Consider the following 16439-nt stretch of genomic DNA (forward strand, 5'->3'; position numbering starts at 1 on the left):
GCTGGAAATGAAATGTTCATATTCATAACAAAATATTTGCCTACCTTATCATCAATGCATATCAAGTAGTCTTGTTTCTTCATCTAGAGGCATTCTAGTGCCTCTTCATATTAAATTTAGCAGTCACTTTGGAATTAAGCAATGTTTTGTGTAATACATTTTACTAGCTTATGTTGTCTTAACCTTTGGAAATCACTGAGGGGCTCATAATTTGGGTTGATCTTAGCATGAAATTTTAGTTGCACTAACAAACAAATGGGCTGTTTTGAGAAATTTGTGAAAAAAATTAATAGGTTGTTACAAGGAACGGGTAGTACATAAATAAGAACTCAATCTCAACTCTAGATACAAGAAGACAAAATTAAAATCACAAGGTTTGTGGTTTCAAGAAAAATAATATAATAAGTATAGATAAGTAGTATCCTAGTTTTGCAACATTATATGGAAGACAAACTTTAGGAGTTTGTTTAAAAAGTGTCAAGGATATCCAAGGATAATCATTTTGTGCACTCTTTATATCCTTTCCAAACATGTAATTACAAAAGGTATTTATGAATTTGTTTATGTTAGCATAGGGATAATTAACTAAAATCATCATAGAAGATTATTTGAATTCTCTATTTTAGCACAAATATAATATGTTAGTACACTAGCGTTGAATGTTATCAATAGAGAAGATTTGGGATTTAGGATTTGAATATTCTACAAGGTGGTAGACTCACTAGGATGTGTGTCCCAAGGAGAAATCAAGCTATTGACCACAGAGGAGTAATCACCTAATCGATGGCACAAATTTAATCCCAACAGTTTTTTCAAAGCAAGATGGATGGTTATGTGAGCACTAAAAGTCGTCTAACCCATGTTGATGGCTTTCTATCTCCACAATGTCTCAAACATGAACATCACGATGGAAAACTTTGAGAATGTAACTATGATCATCAATGTAACAACTTTAACAGTAAAATAGACAAGAATAATGTCATTATGATGTTTTTCATTCATGTACTCAATTGTTCCAACAATAAAATCTTCATCTCTATCAATATGCCATGAACAAAGGCTTATCATTTCATACATTTAACAACATACACTTATGCTTTTATTTTGCATATCATTTGACGACTTTGCAGAGTTCTACCTGACATAGTTCATAAGTTACATTATTATTTCACATTCACGCTTCATATTCATGGAAATCTTATAAAACAATGTTTTTTTCATATAATTGTGTTCTTGCTTTTCAATTTAAGACTCCTAGCTCAGTCACAATTCCACTTATTAATTGTTATCGACATTGTCCGTGATGATATATATACATTGTTTTCTGGTAAAGGAAATCCTAATTCTAAATATTAGGGGTTCAACTAAGATTTACCCTGCAAAACAAGCAAATGGTAAAAACCCATTAATTCATCCATATTTATTTTAAACAGAGGAAACATTTCCCATATAAGCATCAACAATATAACATTGCAATTACTTATCAAAGGCCAAAATGTATATGATTCACCATTGACCAGTAATAGTATCCATATGTGTACAATCCATCATTAATGTCATTGTATTCTTTAAATAAATAGTCGTCTCCTAAGAGTTAAACTTATTACTTAGGAGTTTCTTAAAAGAGTTTTCATGAATTGTTTTTAAAGAGTTTTGATGAATTGTTTTTATCAGATTGGGGGGATAATATGTAGTAACATACGCAAATGATACCAAGAAATCACTAGGATCCTTCTTTGCTCAAATAATATGTAGTGACATAAGCAAATGATACCAAGAAATTCACTAGGATCCTTCTTTGCTCAAAAAATTCACTAGGATCCTTCTTTGCTCAAAATAAATGTGGTTCATGAAGAGATTGCAATCAACTTTTTAGTCAATTAAGTTTAGCTTGTCTTGGTATTAAGCATATAAATTGCTATTGCACAAAAACTCAGTCATCAATTCAATAATGCAAGAAATTAAATGAATCACGTTACCATCTACTCAAAATAAATTTGTTTCATGTCAATGCATCACTAAAAGTGATTGCAATCAACTTTTTAGTTGGTTAGGTTTAGCTTTTGCCTCTGGTATTAAGCATATATATTGCTAATGCACAAACATTCACACTCATCATTTCAATAATGAAAATGCAATAAATTAAAATGAATCACATTACCATCTAATTCCAAACAAATTCAGTTTAACAGGATGCATTCATATGCAAATGCTTCGATGATGCTAAGATGGATTCAGATTTAGTAACTTGACAAACTTGGAGTCACCATCGAAAAAATGGAACAGACACTCTTCTAATGTTGCTGCAAATTTGTTTTACCTTCAGGATTGATTTCATTTTACTGTTTGACTCTAAGCCTTCAAGGTAAAGTCCATCAACAAGACAGTTTCTTTCGAGGCATAGTTTGTCTTATCTAGTACTCGAATCAATATATAAGGTGGAATTTCATTTCAAATTCATATGGCGTCCTGCATTTTTCCCTTTTTCTTCGAATGGTGTGGTAGAATATTACAGGGTAAATATTGTTGATATCTTAATTTAATATGTTTTGGCAGTACTGCATATTTATGTGCATGACTGTCGCTATATGTTTCTGGTACCTTCAATGCATTTATGAAATGGTAGGATGGCCTTCAAAGGGAAGATAACTATACAACCCAAATTAAATTTCATCATAATATAACTAGAAACAATGTCGGTAAGTATATTGGATTTTCTAAAATAGATGAAATTTTGCGAACAAACAACTATGGATATAGATATCACATTAGTTTTCTTTCTTTCCCCTTCTCTTTTTTAGCAATTGATCGGTGAAATATTCACACACTCCATCAAATAGCAAGGTTATCAGGAAGTTATATATTAGCAGTCTGGAAATGCTGTGTTAAGAGTTCAGAATTACCCGATCTTTCAATCCCAATTCGGGGACCATTTTCATGGAATAAGATATGAGAAGCTTATGGAAACCCAGAGTCATCCATTTTGCTTATAATTGCGAATTTGTGATTACTCAATGTTATGCAGGATGCAAAATGAGAAGGTCTGCCCAGAATGTTTATGAGCTATAGTGCTTTAAAATCATATATTGATACTCACTCTGCCATCAGATAGCAAGGTTATGGGGTAGTTGAATGTGAGCAATATGGGAATGCTGCATTAAGCAAGGTTATGGGGTAGTTGAATGTTAGCAATATGGGAATGCTGCATTAAGCAAGGTTATGGGGTAGTTGAATGTTAGCAATATGGGAATGCTGCATTAAGAGTTCATAAATACCTGACGCAAGGATCATCTTCAGGGGATGAGATATGAGAAGCTTATGGAAAACAAGAGTGGTTCCTTGATTATACATGTGATTATTCGATGTTATGCAGGACGCCAATTGAGAGGGTCAGCCCAGCACAAATTAATAACCATATTTATCAGCCAAGTTCTCTATGATAATTATTATTCTGAAAGAGATGAATCATAGGTCTCCGCGCTCAGCTTATCCCATAACCATTTTCTCAGTTTGTGTTCAGGAATTTCTCAATTTGAAGTGATGCTCTGATCTTCCACTTTGTGAAATGGTCCACCTTGGCAATGGTTTTGGCATCTTCTAAGCATATTTGGTGACCAGAATTGCAGGAATGTTCATCTAGCACAGACCTTTCGACACTGTTAAGCCTAATGTCTGTGCTATGCTCCTTTAATCTCTCCTTGAATGATTTTCCAGTTTCCCCATTGTATAGCTTCCCATGGGAGCATGGAATGGTATAGATGCTCTTAAACATCATAATAGGATTAGTCAGATTTTTAGCAATATCCACCAATCTTCTGATGGTGTTAGAAAACGAAACAACGACCCTCATGTTTTCTCTGTAAGATCCTTCGCTATGTTGTCTGTTGTTCCTTCAATGAAGGCAATGAGTGTCAACACAACAGTCAACTAATCCAAGTCCGTAGAGGCTACTAAGGATATCTCTCTGCCAATAAGATCAAAGCCATCCATATAACAACTCTGGGATCCTGAAAAAATGAGAGATTAGAATTCTAGAACCCATTCATACCCATGATCCCTAGAACATGAAGCCTCCAACTCGAATATCATACAGATAAGAGACAGTACATTATAAAATCTTAGCAGAAGAAACTCATACAGTTGTGAAACCTCTGATATAATAAATGAAGGCATGCACAGAATTAACTATCCATGTGCACCATATGTACCATACCCTTCGAATCTGTATACTAGACATGTAGCCCATAACCAATTGCAGATCCTAATTCTACAATAGGTACAGGCACAAGTGGTATCTTTTTCCCTAACTTTTTAATGTACATATTGCATTGGCTAATACATCAAAATAATGTATCGACGTTGTTCGTGAAGTTCAAACTTCTTTATATACACGCTTCCACAAAATCAAATAAAAAACTAGCTCAACGCAAATAAATCACCTCTCCAAATACAAAAGCCCCAACAATGCTGGCAATGTTATCCTATTTAGCGCATACAAGGATGCTACCAGTATGATGGCCAATGTTAAAACACGGTAATTAGGCCTTCATACATCAGAAGGAAAGGCACTAATAACCACCATTTCACAGATGTCATTTCTTTAAGACAATACACTTGCAAACTGATTTTGAAATAAGCTTTTCGCAGTACACACTTGTAATGAACATTTTCATCTTTGAGCTGGACAACAACATTGTCGATAATTCCTCTTATGTTTAAATCCCAGCTTTGCTACTTCACTCATTATTATTCAAAGATTCGAGTGGGACATCTGAATTGCCTGCAGGGCTGTTTGTACGGCAAGGTCTAGTCCAGATCTTCAAATGTCCCTCATGACTACATGTGATAATCGAATCCTTTGCAAAAATAAGGCCAGAAAGAGGTTCTGCATGTACTCTGTGAGCCACTACAGGGGAGAGTTTTGGAACATCTCTCCTACTTGGAGCAGATTGAAGAAGACCAACAGAATTAACATTATCCATGCAGGAAGATTGGCTGCTCGTACTGTATGTAGGAGAGCCACCTGGAGCACACCTTCGCACAGGCACTACAATTTCATCCATCACCAAGTCCCATAGAAGTAATTGAGTATCCTGTTAAAGGGAAAAAGAAATTTTAGTTATCATTCCTACATCAGCATAAGCCTTTGTCATCGTATATTATACAGATGCACAAATACAGAAAATAGCAAACCTAAAATCATATCAACAGGAAATCAATACCTCAATAGCAACATCTCATCTTATACCCTCAGAATAAAGGGGATGAAATATGAAATACAAAGAAGCAAATGAAATTGATGATGAAAGCTCAATAGAAAACATTGCCGGATAGTAATTGAGTAGCACTCAATGGCCCGGAATTAAGGCTAATTATGATTTATGCTGAAGGCAATTTATAAAAATAAATTAAACATAAATGTTGTCACGACTTATTAGAGCTATAATAGAACCTTGCTACAGTCAATAGAAAACATTGCCGGATAGTAATTGAGTAGCACTCAATGGCCTGGAATTAAGGCTAATTATGATTTATGCTGAAGGCAATTTATAAAAATAAAGTTAAATAAATTAAACATAAATGTTGTCACGACATATTAGAGCTATAATAGAACCTTGCTACAAAATATTCTTTAAAGGAGAATGGCTAGATATCATTGGAAAACTCTTTCCTTTACCCACAGTATACTCAGTATGTCTCTCAATGGTCATGTTTATATTATGAAAGAGTAATATGACATCAAAAGGTAAACCGCTGCAATTTGAACAGAAGGAACTCACTTTTCAAGATGAAAATTGTGCACATATATGGGGTATTTATGCTAATGCAGCCCTTAAAATTATGTTTCGTGGGATAACAAGTGGATGACAAGTAACATAGGAACATTCAATTATTTTTAAATCAGAAATTTTCAGTATGGGTGAATTATGTTGTATCCTTGGTTCCCAGGTCAACAATCCATGAAAAGCACATGAATGGTTTCCAAGATGCGGGCATTTGAAAGAAAAGGTAAAAAGTGTAGATATATGTTACAGGCTATATACAGAACCAGATAAAGACTTTTTCTTGATACTTCTGACTTATGCCAAGTGGACTTTACTTGTGGACTGTGACTCAAGCCAACCACTGGGGCATATCTTGTAGTTTTCAGTCGTACATGTGGAAATCTGGGAATGAAGTTTCAAATTCAAATTCACAACTGATATGCTTTTAACTCAAATATGCTAGAGACATCTAATACCAAACAAAATTACTTTTTGTGCACTCAAATGTTTTTGGCATACCTAGAGAGCTTCCATTAGGATATATCATGTATGACATCTAAAGCTGGGAGATGACATAAAAGACAAATTAAAACACAATTGGGTTGCATCGATCATGCTACAAATCTCCTTTTCAATAGTAAGTTGATCTGACACTGACTGACCAACAAATGGTCATCAAAACAACTTTTTGCAAAATGCTACAAATAAATTTCAAAACAGCAGTACTACTTGAAATGCATTCTATATCCCATGAAAATATGAAGTACCCACCTGCCCAACTGATCCAAACCGGTACATGGTGCTTTCTTCTGCACCATCAGAACAAGGTAGGGTCCAGCATGAATCAAATACAACAGCACTGACCTATATGACACTCATGGTAAATCAGAATGGAGATTTCAGCAAGCTAAAGTGCATGCAATCCCAGATCACATATTAGTAATATCAGCATAAAAGAAGCAATAACTTACCCAAGAGTTGTGACCCTCACCCCAAGCCACCACAGCACGGTCTTCCATACTCCATACCTGCACTAGGTCATCTTCTCCTCCAGCCAAGACATACTTCCCATCAGGACTGCAAGAGCATACATATATTGCCACAAACAACACAAAAGTGAGCTACCTGTTTGTGACGAACTATTGTCCTAAATTAGTATTATATGCAAAATCAAACTCATGAGCATTAGAAAATTGGAAACGTATATCAGTTTTGCTCCTAAACGGGTATTTTTTGTTTCCCCGCCCTCTTTTTCTAATTAAATCTGGAATATTAACCTTGATGCAGCATCCCATGGTTCAATTTTCCAGCCAACCAATATGAAATACCTGGGTAATAATTAAAATACAAGAAACAAGAAAAGTTGCTTGATGTAGATCTGGACAAGCAAAAGTAGTTTCGTTTGGGAAAATGTATTCATTGTAGTATTATTGATATCACAGTAACAAGTACAGCTTTTGAGGTGGTACCACCTCATTTCACTGACTAATAGACTCATTTTCTGTTTGCAGCTTGAGGAATTTCATTATTTATGTTACATCCCGATAACTACTCACTAAGTTACATTAATAGACCGCAGCTACACTGTTGGTTTCTATAAACCAGTGTTACTTGGGAGCGGGAGCGAAAGCGGGGAGCGGGAACAACATTTTCAGAAGCTCCCGGTTTGGGAGCGAATCCCGGAGCATTTTTTATATAATATATATATTTTTTATATTTTGATACATATATGTCAACAAAAACATGTAGAATAATGAATTAGATATAAAAAACATAAAAAAACATAAATTGAACCATATAACAACAATCATCTAGAAGTTATAATCTTCATCAACCACGTCCACAAGTTAGTAACATAGTAACATACAACATATTGAGTCTCGTGATTCATCAATCTTAAAGTTTCAAGCTTTCAAAATTTAATATATAACATTTATCATCATTGATCACCAAAGTTGTACTTGTAAGCTAAGTGTAACAGCTAAGTGTAACCATTACAACAAATAATATCTAACATGAAATGAAATGAAACAACTTTCAACTTTCATGAAGCATCATATTCATAATTCATTACTAATGAGTTATAATTGCCAACTTCAAACTTAAATTGTCATTTATTGTTTAAAAAAATATCATAATAAATATGAAAGAGTCAATAGTTATAAAAGCTACTAGAAACTGGAAAAGAGAAGTAAATCTATTATCTATTTCTTATGCTTGGGCCTCTTGCCACCACGAGAAATGTCTAATTTTTTAGTCTTGTTGGAAAATCAGGATCTCTGTCATTAATATCACCCTCTAAGAATTAATATCTAGAGGTATCTTTGTCATTACCTCTGTATCTGTATAGGGATCTTTGTCATTAATATCACCCTCTAAGCATTAACATAAGATAGAAAAAGCATAGCATGTCAAGTCAAGATTTTATTTGAGTGATGCGTACATTTTTAGGAAGGTCATGACAGAGGAGTTCGACAACCAATGTCACTAACATCAAGGTACATAGAGGGATTGGTACTCTTGATTAAATATGAGTTTCATACCCTAATACATGACAAAATTCAATGGAAACATTGCAATCCCCCAATCCTGAAATCTTGAAAAACTGATAAGTCTGCTGGATTTTGAATGAACTCTAAAATTCTACTTTCTCCATATGAGATCCAATGAGGCTAGAACCACTCTCAAACATCCTAAGTCATTTCATGGTAATGTTAAAAATTTAAGTAAAAGTGACATTCTCCTTAATCTTCATTTAAGTGACATTCTTCTTATTCTCCTTAATCTTCATTTAAGTGACATTCTTAAAGTAAAAGGATGAAAATGAAGATTAAAATGTCACTTAAATGAAGATTAAGGAGAATAAGAAGAATGTCACTTAAATAAAGATTAAGGAGAACGTCACTTTTACTTTAAGAATTTAACATTACCATGAATAGCATATCAATACTAGGGTTTAGACTTGATCATTAAGCTGCCCCACTCAAAAATTATTTGTTTCTTTCAAAAAAAATTGCATCTCGAACATTACTACAAAAAAAATTGCAAAAAAGGCAAAATGCTCACGAAAAGGAAGGGAGCGAAAAAATTTTTAGGGAGCGCGCTCCCAACCCGCTCCCGAGTCACTCCCGCCTAGAGCGTGGATTGGGAGCGGGATCGGGGGGGGCGGGGGGGGGCGCTCCCCTGCAACACTGCTATAAACCATATCTTCCATGCTTTCTTAAACGAATGCCCCAAATGAGTGAAGAATAAGCTATGTTGAACGAGTTTCCACTACGCAGGTACTTTGGGTACGTGGGAACGAGTATCCAATGCGGTTAGAAGCTTTGGCTAAATTTACAGGGAACATCAAGTTGGGACCGACAATAATATAATATATTAAAAATAAAATTAATTATTAATAGCATAATTGATAATTCAAATTGTTCATATATAGTCTATATATGATATTTTCATATGGTAAATGCAGCCTTTCAAGTAAAAACTTTTAACTATTTTCAAATTTACTACTATATATCCAAATCATACATGTATCTCTGACAAACACCATTATTCATGAAATAAAAACAAGTAGAATGCAGGAAGTAAATGAGGATGGGAAATGAGTATTAATTAATTTAACCAAATTTACAATCTGCGAAAGTTGGAGTGGAAACATTTCCATATTTGTTTACATTTAATGTGTAAATAACTATTAAAAAATAAATATGTTTTAATTTAATCATATCATTTCTGATAACATTGATATTTCTTATTATTCAAATTATTTAAAATTAGTTTTTCAATATATAATGGATTCAACAAAATTTCAAAAATATTATGATTTCACAAAGTTAAAAGCTACCACAAAAATATGAAAGTAAAAAAGAGCAAAATTTAATGACTATTGACATATATTGATGATGTGAACAAAAGCATTCGAGGCATTCTTGTTGTGTTCATAAATGGGGTTTTGCATACCAGGTGCCATCTGCCAACAAGTCGTCATAGGAACAATCCCTGTGTAACATCCCCAAAATGATATAAAACCAGTGTTCCACGGGGACTCGCCCCCCCCCCAGGGGTCTAGTTTCCTCGCTCCCCCGTGCTCCGGGGACTTGGGGACTAGAAGGGGACGTTTCCCCACGCTCCCAAAAATGAGGAAACTCAGGGGGATTTGCCAGGGGGGCGTTTCCCTTCCCTGAGGGGGCGTTTCCTTGTTGTACAAGATGTTTGTACTGGCACTGAGATTTTACCGAGATATCCCAAGACTGCTGTGTATAACACAGTCCCTTCGTCCGAGATTTTCATCTTCTAATCACTATTATATTATGCTATCCAACATGCTTAAATTGCCACAGAAGAACCACCGAGATCAGATGTCAAGACTGTTATAGACAGCCTTGGATTTACCACGCTGTCATCTACAGCTACGTGCCATTAATGTGGGACCTTGTACTTGAGTTTATAACTTTGACTGCGGCTGCCACACCTGTCATTTTTCAGCGTGAACAGTTCTTCTTTTGGCTGTAAGTTACATGTCTCTTAGACTGCGTAGAAGTTTCCCTGATCTGCGTGTAATTTCCCTTCATGACTGTGTTTTAAATTTCTTTCCTTACTGCGGCTATATGACAACGGATCTGCGTGGCTGCCATCTATGCCTGCGGCTGTATCATGTCAATGGATCTATTGCGTGGCTCATCCTCATCAGCAGCGTGGATATCCTCATGACTGTGTATGACTGCGTGGTGTATTATATGAATGCCCAGCATATATATTCAATGTATATATTTCCAGCGTATATGCCATGTATGGACTCCATATTGCATTAACGTGGTTCCATATTCATATGACATGAACAACATTTGACATGTGAATAGCGTCTAATATATGAACATCGTTTGTATACATATCACACCATGAACAGCCTCATGAACAACGTCTAATACATATCTCACCATGAACAACCATGAACAGTTTAATGCATATCTCACCATGAATAGGCCTACGCTATGCTTTGCAGCTTTTCAATTCAAACCAAATTGGCAAATTGTCATAGTGGACTCAATTAATAAATTATATTTTATATTTATAAATTTTTAAGACCCTGACGCTCCCCCACGTTTCCTAAAAAATGGTAGGGAGCTTTTGCATAGGCCGCTCCCGCGCCCCCTCGCTCCCTCGCCCCCTCGTCCCGGAACCTTGGTGGAACACTGTATAAAACCAAAAATTGGCTCCAAATGAATTAAATGGAAGATCAAAGATAATTGACTGGTAGTGCAACTCATAAAATGCAAAGAATGATAAAATAAAGCCAGCCATGGAACCAAAACTTTTAGATTTCTAGAGCGCAGTAAATGAAATGAGTTTAATATTGCAACTAAAAATCCCACAAGAAAACTCCTTAACAGGATTTAAGCCTGTCCGGCCTAAAAAAGACCCTCAAATTATTTTGTGCGCACAATTTTTTTCGCGTGAAACATATGTAGGCATGGGAGGGCACTGTAAACTCAAATTGTAAATCTTGCAATTTAAATTTAGAACTTATAAGCTCTGAAATAGTTTCACCAAAGTAGGTGAAAAATAGAAATCGGTCAAAATCCAAGACAGTAAAAAATGCTCCTTGATGGATCGGGAGCTCCAACAAGCTCCCAAGTCACGTTCCCAGCCGAAACCAATAACTGAAACATCACAGTCTGCAGAATCACGCACCCAAATTGCTCCAAAGTACCTGAAGACGCTCCAATGGTCTTGGAACGTTTCGTACCCACTCCAAAGCTCACAGGAGCACCAGAGCATGGGGTACGTGCTCTCCAATGGCTGGGAGTGGTACCCTTGTAACATTGAGAATAAGTAATGTGAAAAGTATGTAACAAAGTACAAAATACATAATGTTGAAAGGATATTATAATCAAATTTCACTATCATTAACATAAAAAGAAAATGAGATACTTGAAGAATAACTGCAATTGGGCATCCCACCCCATGGAAAGGAAAATGAATGGCCTTCATTCATATGAAAGTGCCTATCCAAAATAGATGATGAAGCTCCTGTCTCCTTTGATCCAATAGACTTTAATTTATCGAAATTAATATGTAAATAGGAAACATCTCTAGAGGATATCACTGACAGATTATGTTTAGACTTTAGACTAAAGTCGAAAGCAGTGTTGATAATATCGGTATCGGGAAAATATCGGCGAGGGTCCAGAAAATATCTTATCGGCAATATCGGCGAAAATATCGGCAAAATATCGGCAATATCGGCGAAAATATCGGCAAAATATCGGCAAATATCGGCAAGCATAAAAAATGCATAATATATATATATATATATCTATATATATATATATATATATATATATATATATTATTTTTTTTTTTTTTTTTTTTTTTTATTTTATTTCTTTTCAGATTTTTAAACATATAAAGCAATAACAACATGAAATAAACACATTGGCACATAAATATGAAGAAAACACTGATATATATGATGTCAAATAGAAATGATATATCAAAGGCGATACCAAATCCTGCTGATCCCTGATAATTGTCCATTCAAGGACTCAAATGTGGAGAACCAATACAAAATAACATCACATATATAAAAGTATCTCATCATCATGAGTTATATGTAGCATAACAAATAAAACTAGCAGCTATCTATCTGAAATCACTGCCCTCTCCCCCTTTTACGGGAAAACATGATGGGCTGTTTGCCAGGCCTGCCCCTAGTAGTAGAAGGCCCTGACCCTGCCTCTGCACCTAATGTCAAATAATGAGTGCTAAGTATGGGGCTATGCTCTCCTATATCTATAGCAGATGGTGTTGATGTTGATGCTCCTGCAGTGTCCTCCTCCTCCTCCTCCTGCTCCTCCTCTAAGTGCTGCTGCTTCTCTGACTCCGAGTCCTCCTCTTGCTGCCCCTGCTCTAATGGATCATCTGCCACTGGCTCTAACCATGAAGGTGACTCCTCCAATATGGGCTCCTCAGATTCCACCCTCCACGGAGACAATACATCAATATTGTCTAAAGAAATGGCATCTGGATCCATTGGTGATTCTATTTGCCTCACTCGAAGTCGGATGTTGTAATGCACATACACCAAATCGTTGAGGCATGCGAACTCCAACCTGTAAGAGTGTCAAAAAAAGTAATGACTCTTGACTCTTGACACTTGAAGGTCATAAATTAAAAATTAAAAATTACAATAAGTGTAATTGCTCAACTGAAGGCTTGAGCTCAAAGTTATACCTGTTGCGCTTTTTGGCGTGTATTTTCTCAAATACACTCCAATTGCGCTCACACCCTGAAGAGCTACATGTTTGACTCAAGATTCGTATGGCCAATTTTTACAAATTTGGTGCCCTTGCACCATAGCTTCGCCACCAAATATTTACAACAAAATAATGAAATAAAAAATTCAAAAACTTAAAACATAATTAAACTTTCAAATAAAAGTTACATAATTGAATTTAAAAAAAATAGAATTATAAATTTATAAGTAAGGAAATTCTAAATTGAAAATTCTAAATTCTAATGAGTGATGACTTGTCACTTACGTGGCATGAAGAGGGTCCTTTCCCTAATAGCATCTTCAAAGCCAAATAGGCCAACACAATCCCGATAAGACTGTATCTCGCGATTGATTTTGCTACGAAGCTCAGGATCAGGTACCATCCTTTGAATACAGGAATGGAGCCCTTCCATCACTTCACCATCCAAATCAAAGTTGCATTTGTATGAAAATGCGGGGTTGAGGAAGAGTGCTGCTGCATGAATGGGTCGATGAAGCATCCCTGTCCACCGACTATCGATCACATCCCATAACATCATCTGCCTATCAAGGCCAACAGAACCCTTGTCTGCATAATAGGAACGAATGGCCTCCTTGGCCCTGTCCATGCCCTCATACAAATAAGGTATTGCAGGCTTCTCTCCATCCACCAATCTAAGAACCTTTACTATAGGTTCGCTAACTGCACATGCTTCTTCTACTCCATGCCAAAATGTCTCAGAGTACACCATTTTTGCAATGGTTTTCCCGTCATGTCTCTTGTTGTATCTACAATTACGCCAATCATCAGACACAAACATTTGCTTCAACTCGAACTGACATCGAAGCAAAGACTGAAGAGTAATAAAGGTTGTGGCAAAACGTGTGATGGCAGGACGCCACAACTCCTTGTTTCTAGTGAACCTCCTCATGAGGCTAAGAACAAAAGCATGGTTATAAATAAACTTGGGGATGCTCCTAGCCATATCAACCGCCTCCTTGATGAAGGAGAGTTTCCCCATATCCTCAAGCAACAAATCGAGACAATGTGCTGCACACGGAGTCCAGAACAATGTGGGATGCCTCTCCATAAGCATTTTGCCGGCAGACACATAATTAGCTGCATTGTCTGTTATGACTTGCACCACATTCTGCACACCAATCTCCTGAATGAACCCATCTAACAACTCACATATCGTTGCTGCATCTTTGATATGTTCTGATGCATCTAACGATTTAATAAACATGGTACCTTTAGGACAATGTACCAAGAAATTTAGAAGGGTCCTACCCTTCCTATCTGTCCAACCATCAGACATCACTGTGCATCCAGTGACTTCCCATGTCTTTTTCAACTTTGCCAATCTAGAGTTGATGTCTTGCTTTTCTGCTTGAAGAATTGGCCCCCGCAACTCCTCATATGTGGCACTTTTGTACCCTGGGCCCACAACAGCAATAGCATCACACATTGGCTGTCAAAATGGATTGGTTTTGGTGATGCTGAGAGGTAAGTCACTCCAGAAAATACACCTCTCCATGACTCTATTTGCTTCTTGCTTCTCCTTCTTTTTAACAAGTGATTTTATGTCAGGTTGTGCTCCAGGTCCTATTCGTGGAACAAAAAATGATGACCTCGCAGTGGCACTAGCAGTAGCATGTGATGGTGTGCCAGCTGTGGAGCCCCTCCCACTAGGGCCACTACCCTCAACATCAAAATTAGGAGAAGATATCCCGAAAGATCTACCTGCACGTTCAGCTTTGTTTCTTTCTGCCTCTTCCTTATTTTTGTCCTTTTCATCAATTGCCTCGAGCTTTTTGTATAAGCTCCGGACTAGAAACTGTACAAACCCTAACATCATGTCCACTGAGTCTAGCAAGATGGTATTTCAGTCGTGTAATCCCACCTGTCATCCTGGTCCCACACAATTTGCATGTAAGATATGCACGATTTGTCCCACCATCAGGGCTCCCATACTCCCAAAATGGGTCCAAGGCTTTTGGCATATTTGTATTTTGTAGTGGGCTAACTCAAAAGGAAACCTAGGGCACCAAAAAAAAATTGGAATTAGTAACTTAATAAGTAATACAAAATTACAAATAACCACATCATTTTACAAAACAGTTTAACTTTTTTTGCTACATTATTTGCAAATTTGCAATTTTGCAATGGGCATGAAAAAGAAAGCAGACTTAAGAGGGCAGTGAGCTTGTATCATGCAATAATTGCCACTTTAACCAAAGATGCCAAGCAATGAAAGAGCCTAACAATGCAAATGATATGCCAAGGAAATGAGGTGACTGTATATTACTTATTATATCACTGTTACATAATTATACCACTGCTGTAGGTGCATTATCAGACCTCGGTATTCAACAAACAGTCTTCCAAAATTCACTTGTATGACACCAGTGTTTCAGACAAGGTTCCTTATGGATTAGATTTATTTCTTCATTAATTTATAGAGACTTTAGAAGCCAAACTTTACCATTGTTAACTTATTACCAGAGATCCAAATCATTCATATTAAACGCTGAAACTAGCATGTCAATCCTAAAAATTTATGAAAAAAATGCTAAACAGTGACTAACAAATGAATGCAAATGATTTCTCAATATATTATGGTGACTGTTAATTAGTTTTCTGGCCACTGTTTAGATGTATTATACCACTGTAAACAATGTTTCTCGAAGCTGCAAGTGAAACAGTGAGGAAGAGAGAGGGATAAGGAGGCAAACTTAAAACCCTTGCATTTGGTCATGGGCATGAAAATCTTTTGAATTGGAAAAAAAAATCAAGCAAAATGATTGTAGGGAAATAGGCAAGCAAGAACAATCCTAAAACTAACAAAAAATTCATTAAAATAGGGGTTTATTGTCAACATACCTGTTAATGGAAGAAATGAAATTGTCTCACTGTTCTTGAAGCTTATATCAATGAAATCTTCGTTGTTGGTGGCGATAATAGCTATGGAACGCTCAAACCCTCCTTGGCAGCAACCACATAGCTCTCCCCTTCCTTCTCCAGCAATCATAAATGAAAATGATATGAAAAAAACCAAAATCGGATTTTTATGGGCCGCGCGGAAATTTTTGCCTGTCACTGGGCGATTTTTCCGATCATCGCGCGATATTTTCCAAAATATCGGCGATATTTCGGAAATATCGCGATATTTTTGGGAGCCGAAAATATCGTGATATTTCCGAATATCGCCGATATTTCGGCGATATTATCAACACTGGTCGAAAGTATATTCCATGAGATACTAATTATTTATCAATAGTGAAATCACAAAATTTTTTATATTTCATGTGATGTAAACATCACAATATGGATTGTGGGGTGATTCAACATAGAACCTAATATCATGAATATATCCAAATTAATTGTCCTTGGTGTCCAGCATTATTGTGCAGCCTGT

At 36.2% G+C, this 16439-nt stretch overlaps 1 protein-coding gene across 1 annotated transcript in view; it reads right to left on the bottom strand.

Annotated features, from left to right (window-relative positions):
• Positions 1–4140: 4140 nt before the first annotated feature.
• The window catches only part of LOC149262508 (uncharacterized), a 213747-nt gene continuing 201448 nt past the window's right edge, over positions 4141–16439 (bottom strand). The window contains exons 9-11 of the mRNA XM_089424837.1: positions 6737–6842; positions 6537–6629; positions 4141–5093 (exon numbers count right to left, since the gene is read on the bottom strand). Of these exons, the coding sequence (XP_089280963.1) occupies positions 4737–5093; positions 6537–6629; positions 6737–6842 (556 nt within the window). The 3' untranslated portion in view covers positions 4141–4736. The remainder of the gene's footprint in view (positions 5094–6536; positions 6630–6736; positions 6843–16439) is intronic.

This window comes from Pinus tabuliformis, chromosome 6, assembly GCF_031772625.1.
Source record: "Pinus tabuliformis cultivar Carrire ecotype Pingquan chromosome 6, CPIR1, whole genome shotgun sequence".
NCBI lineage: Eukaryota > Viridiplantae > Streptophyta > Pinopsida > Pinales > Pinaceae > Pinus > Pinus tabuliformis.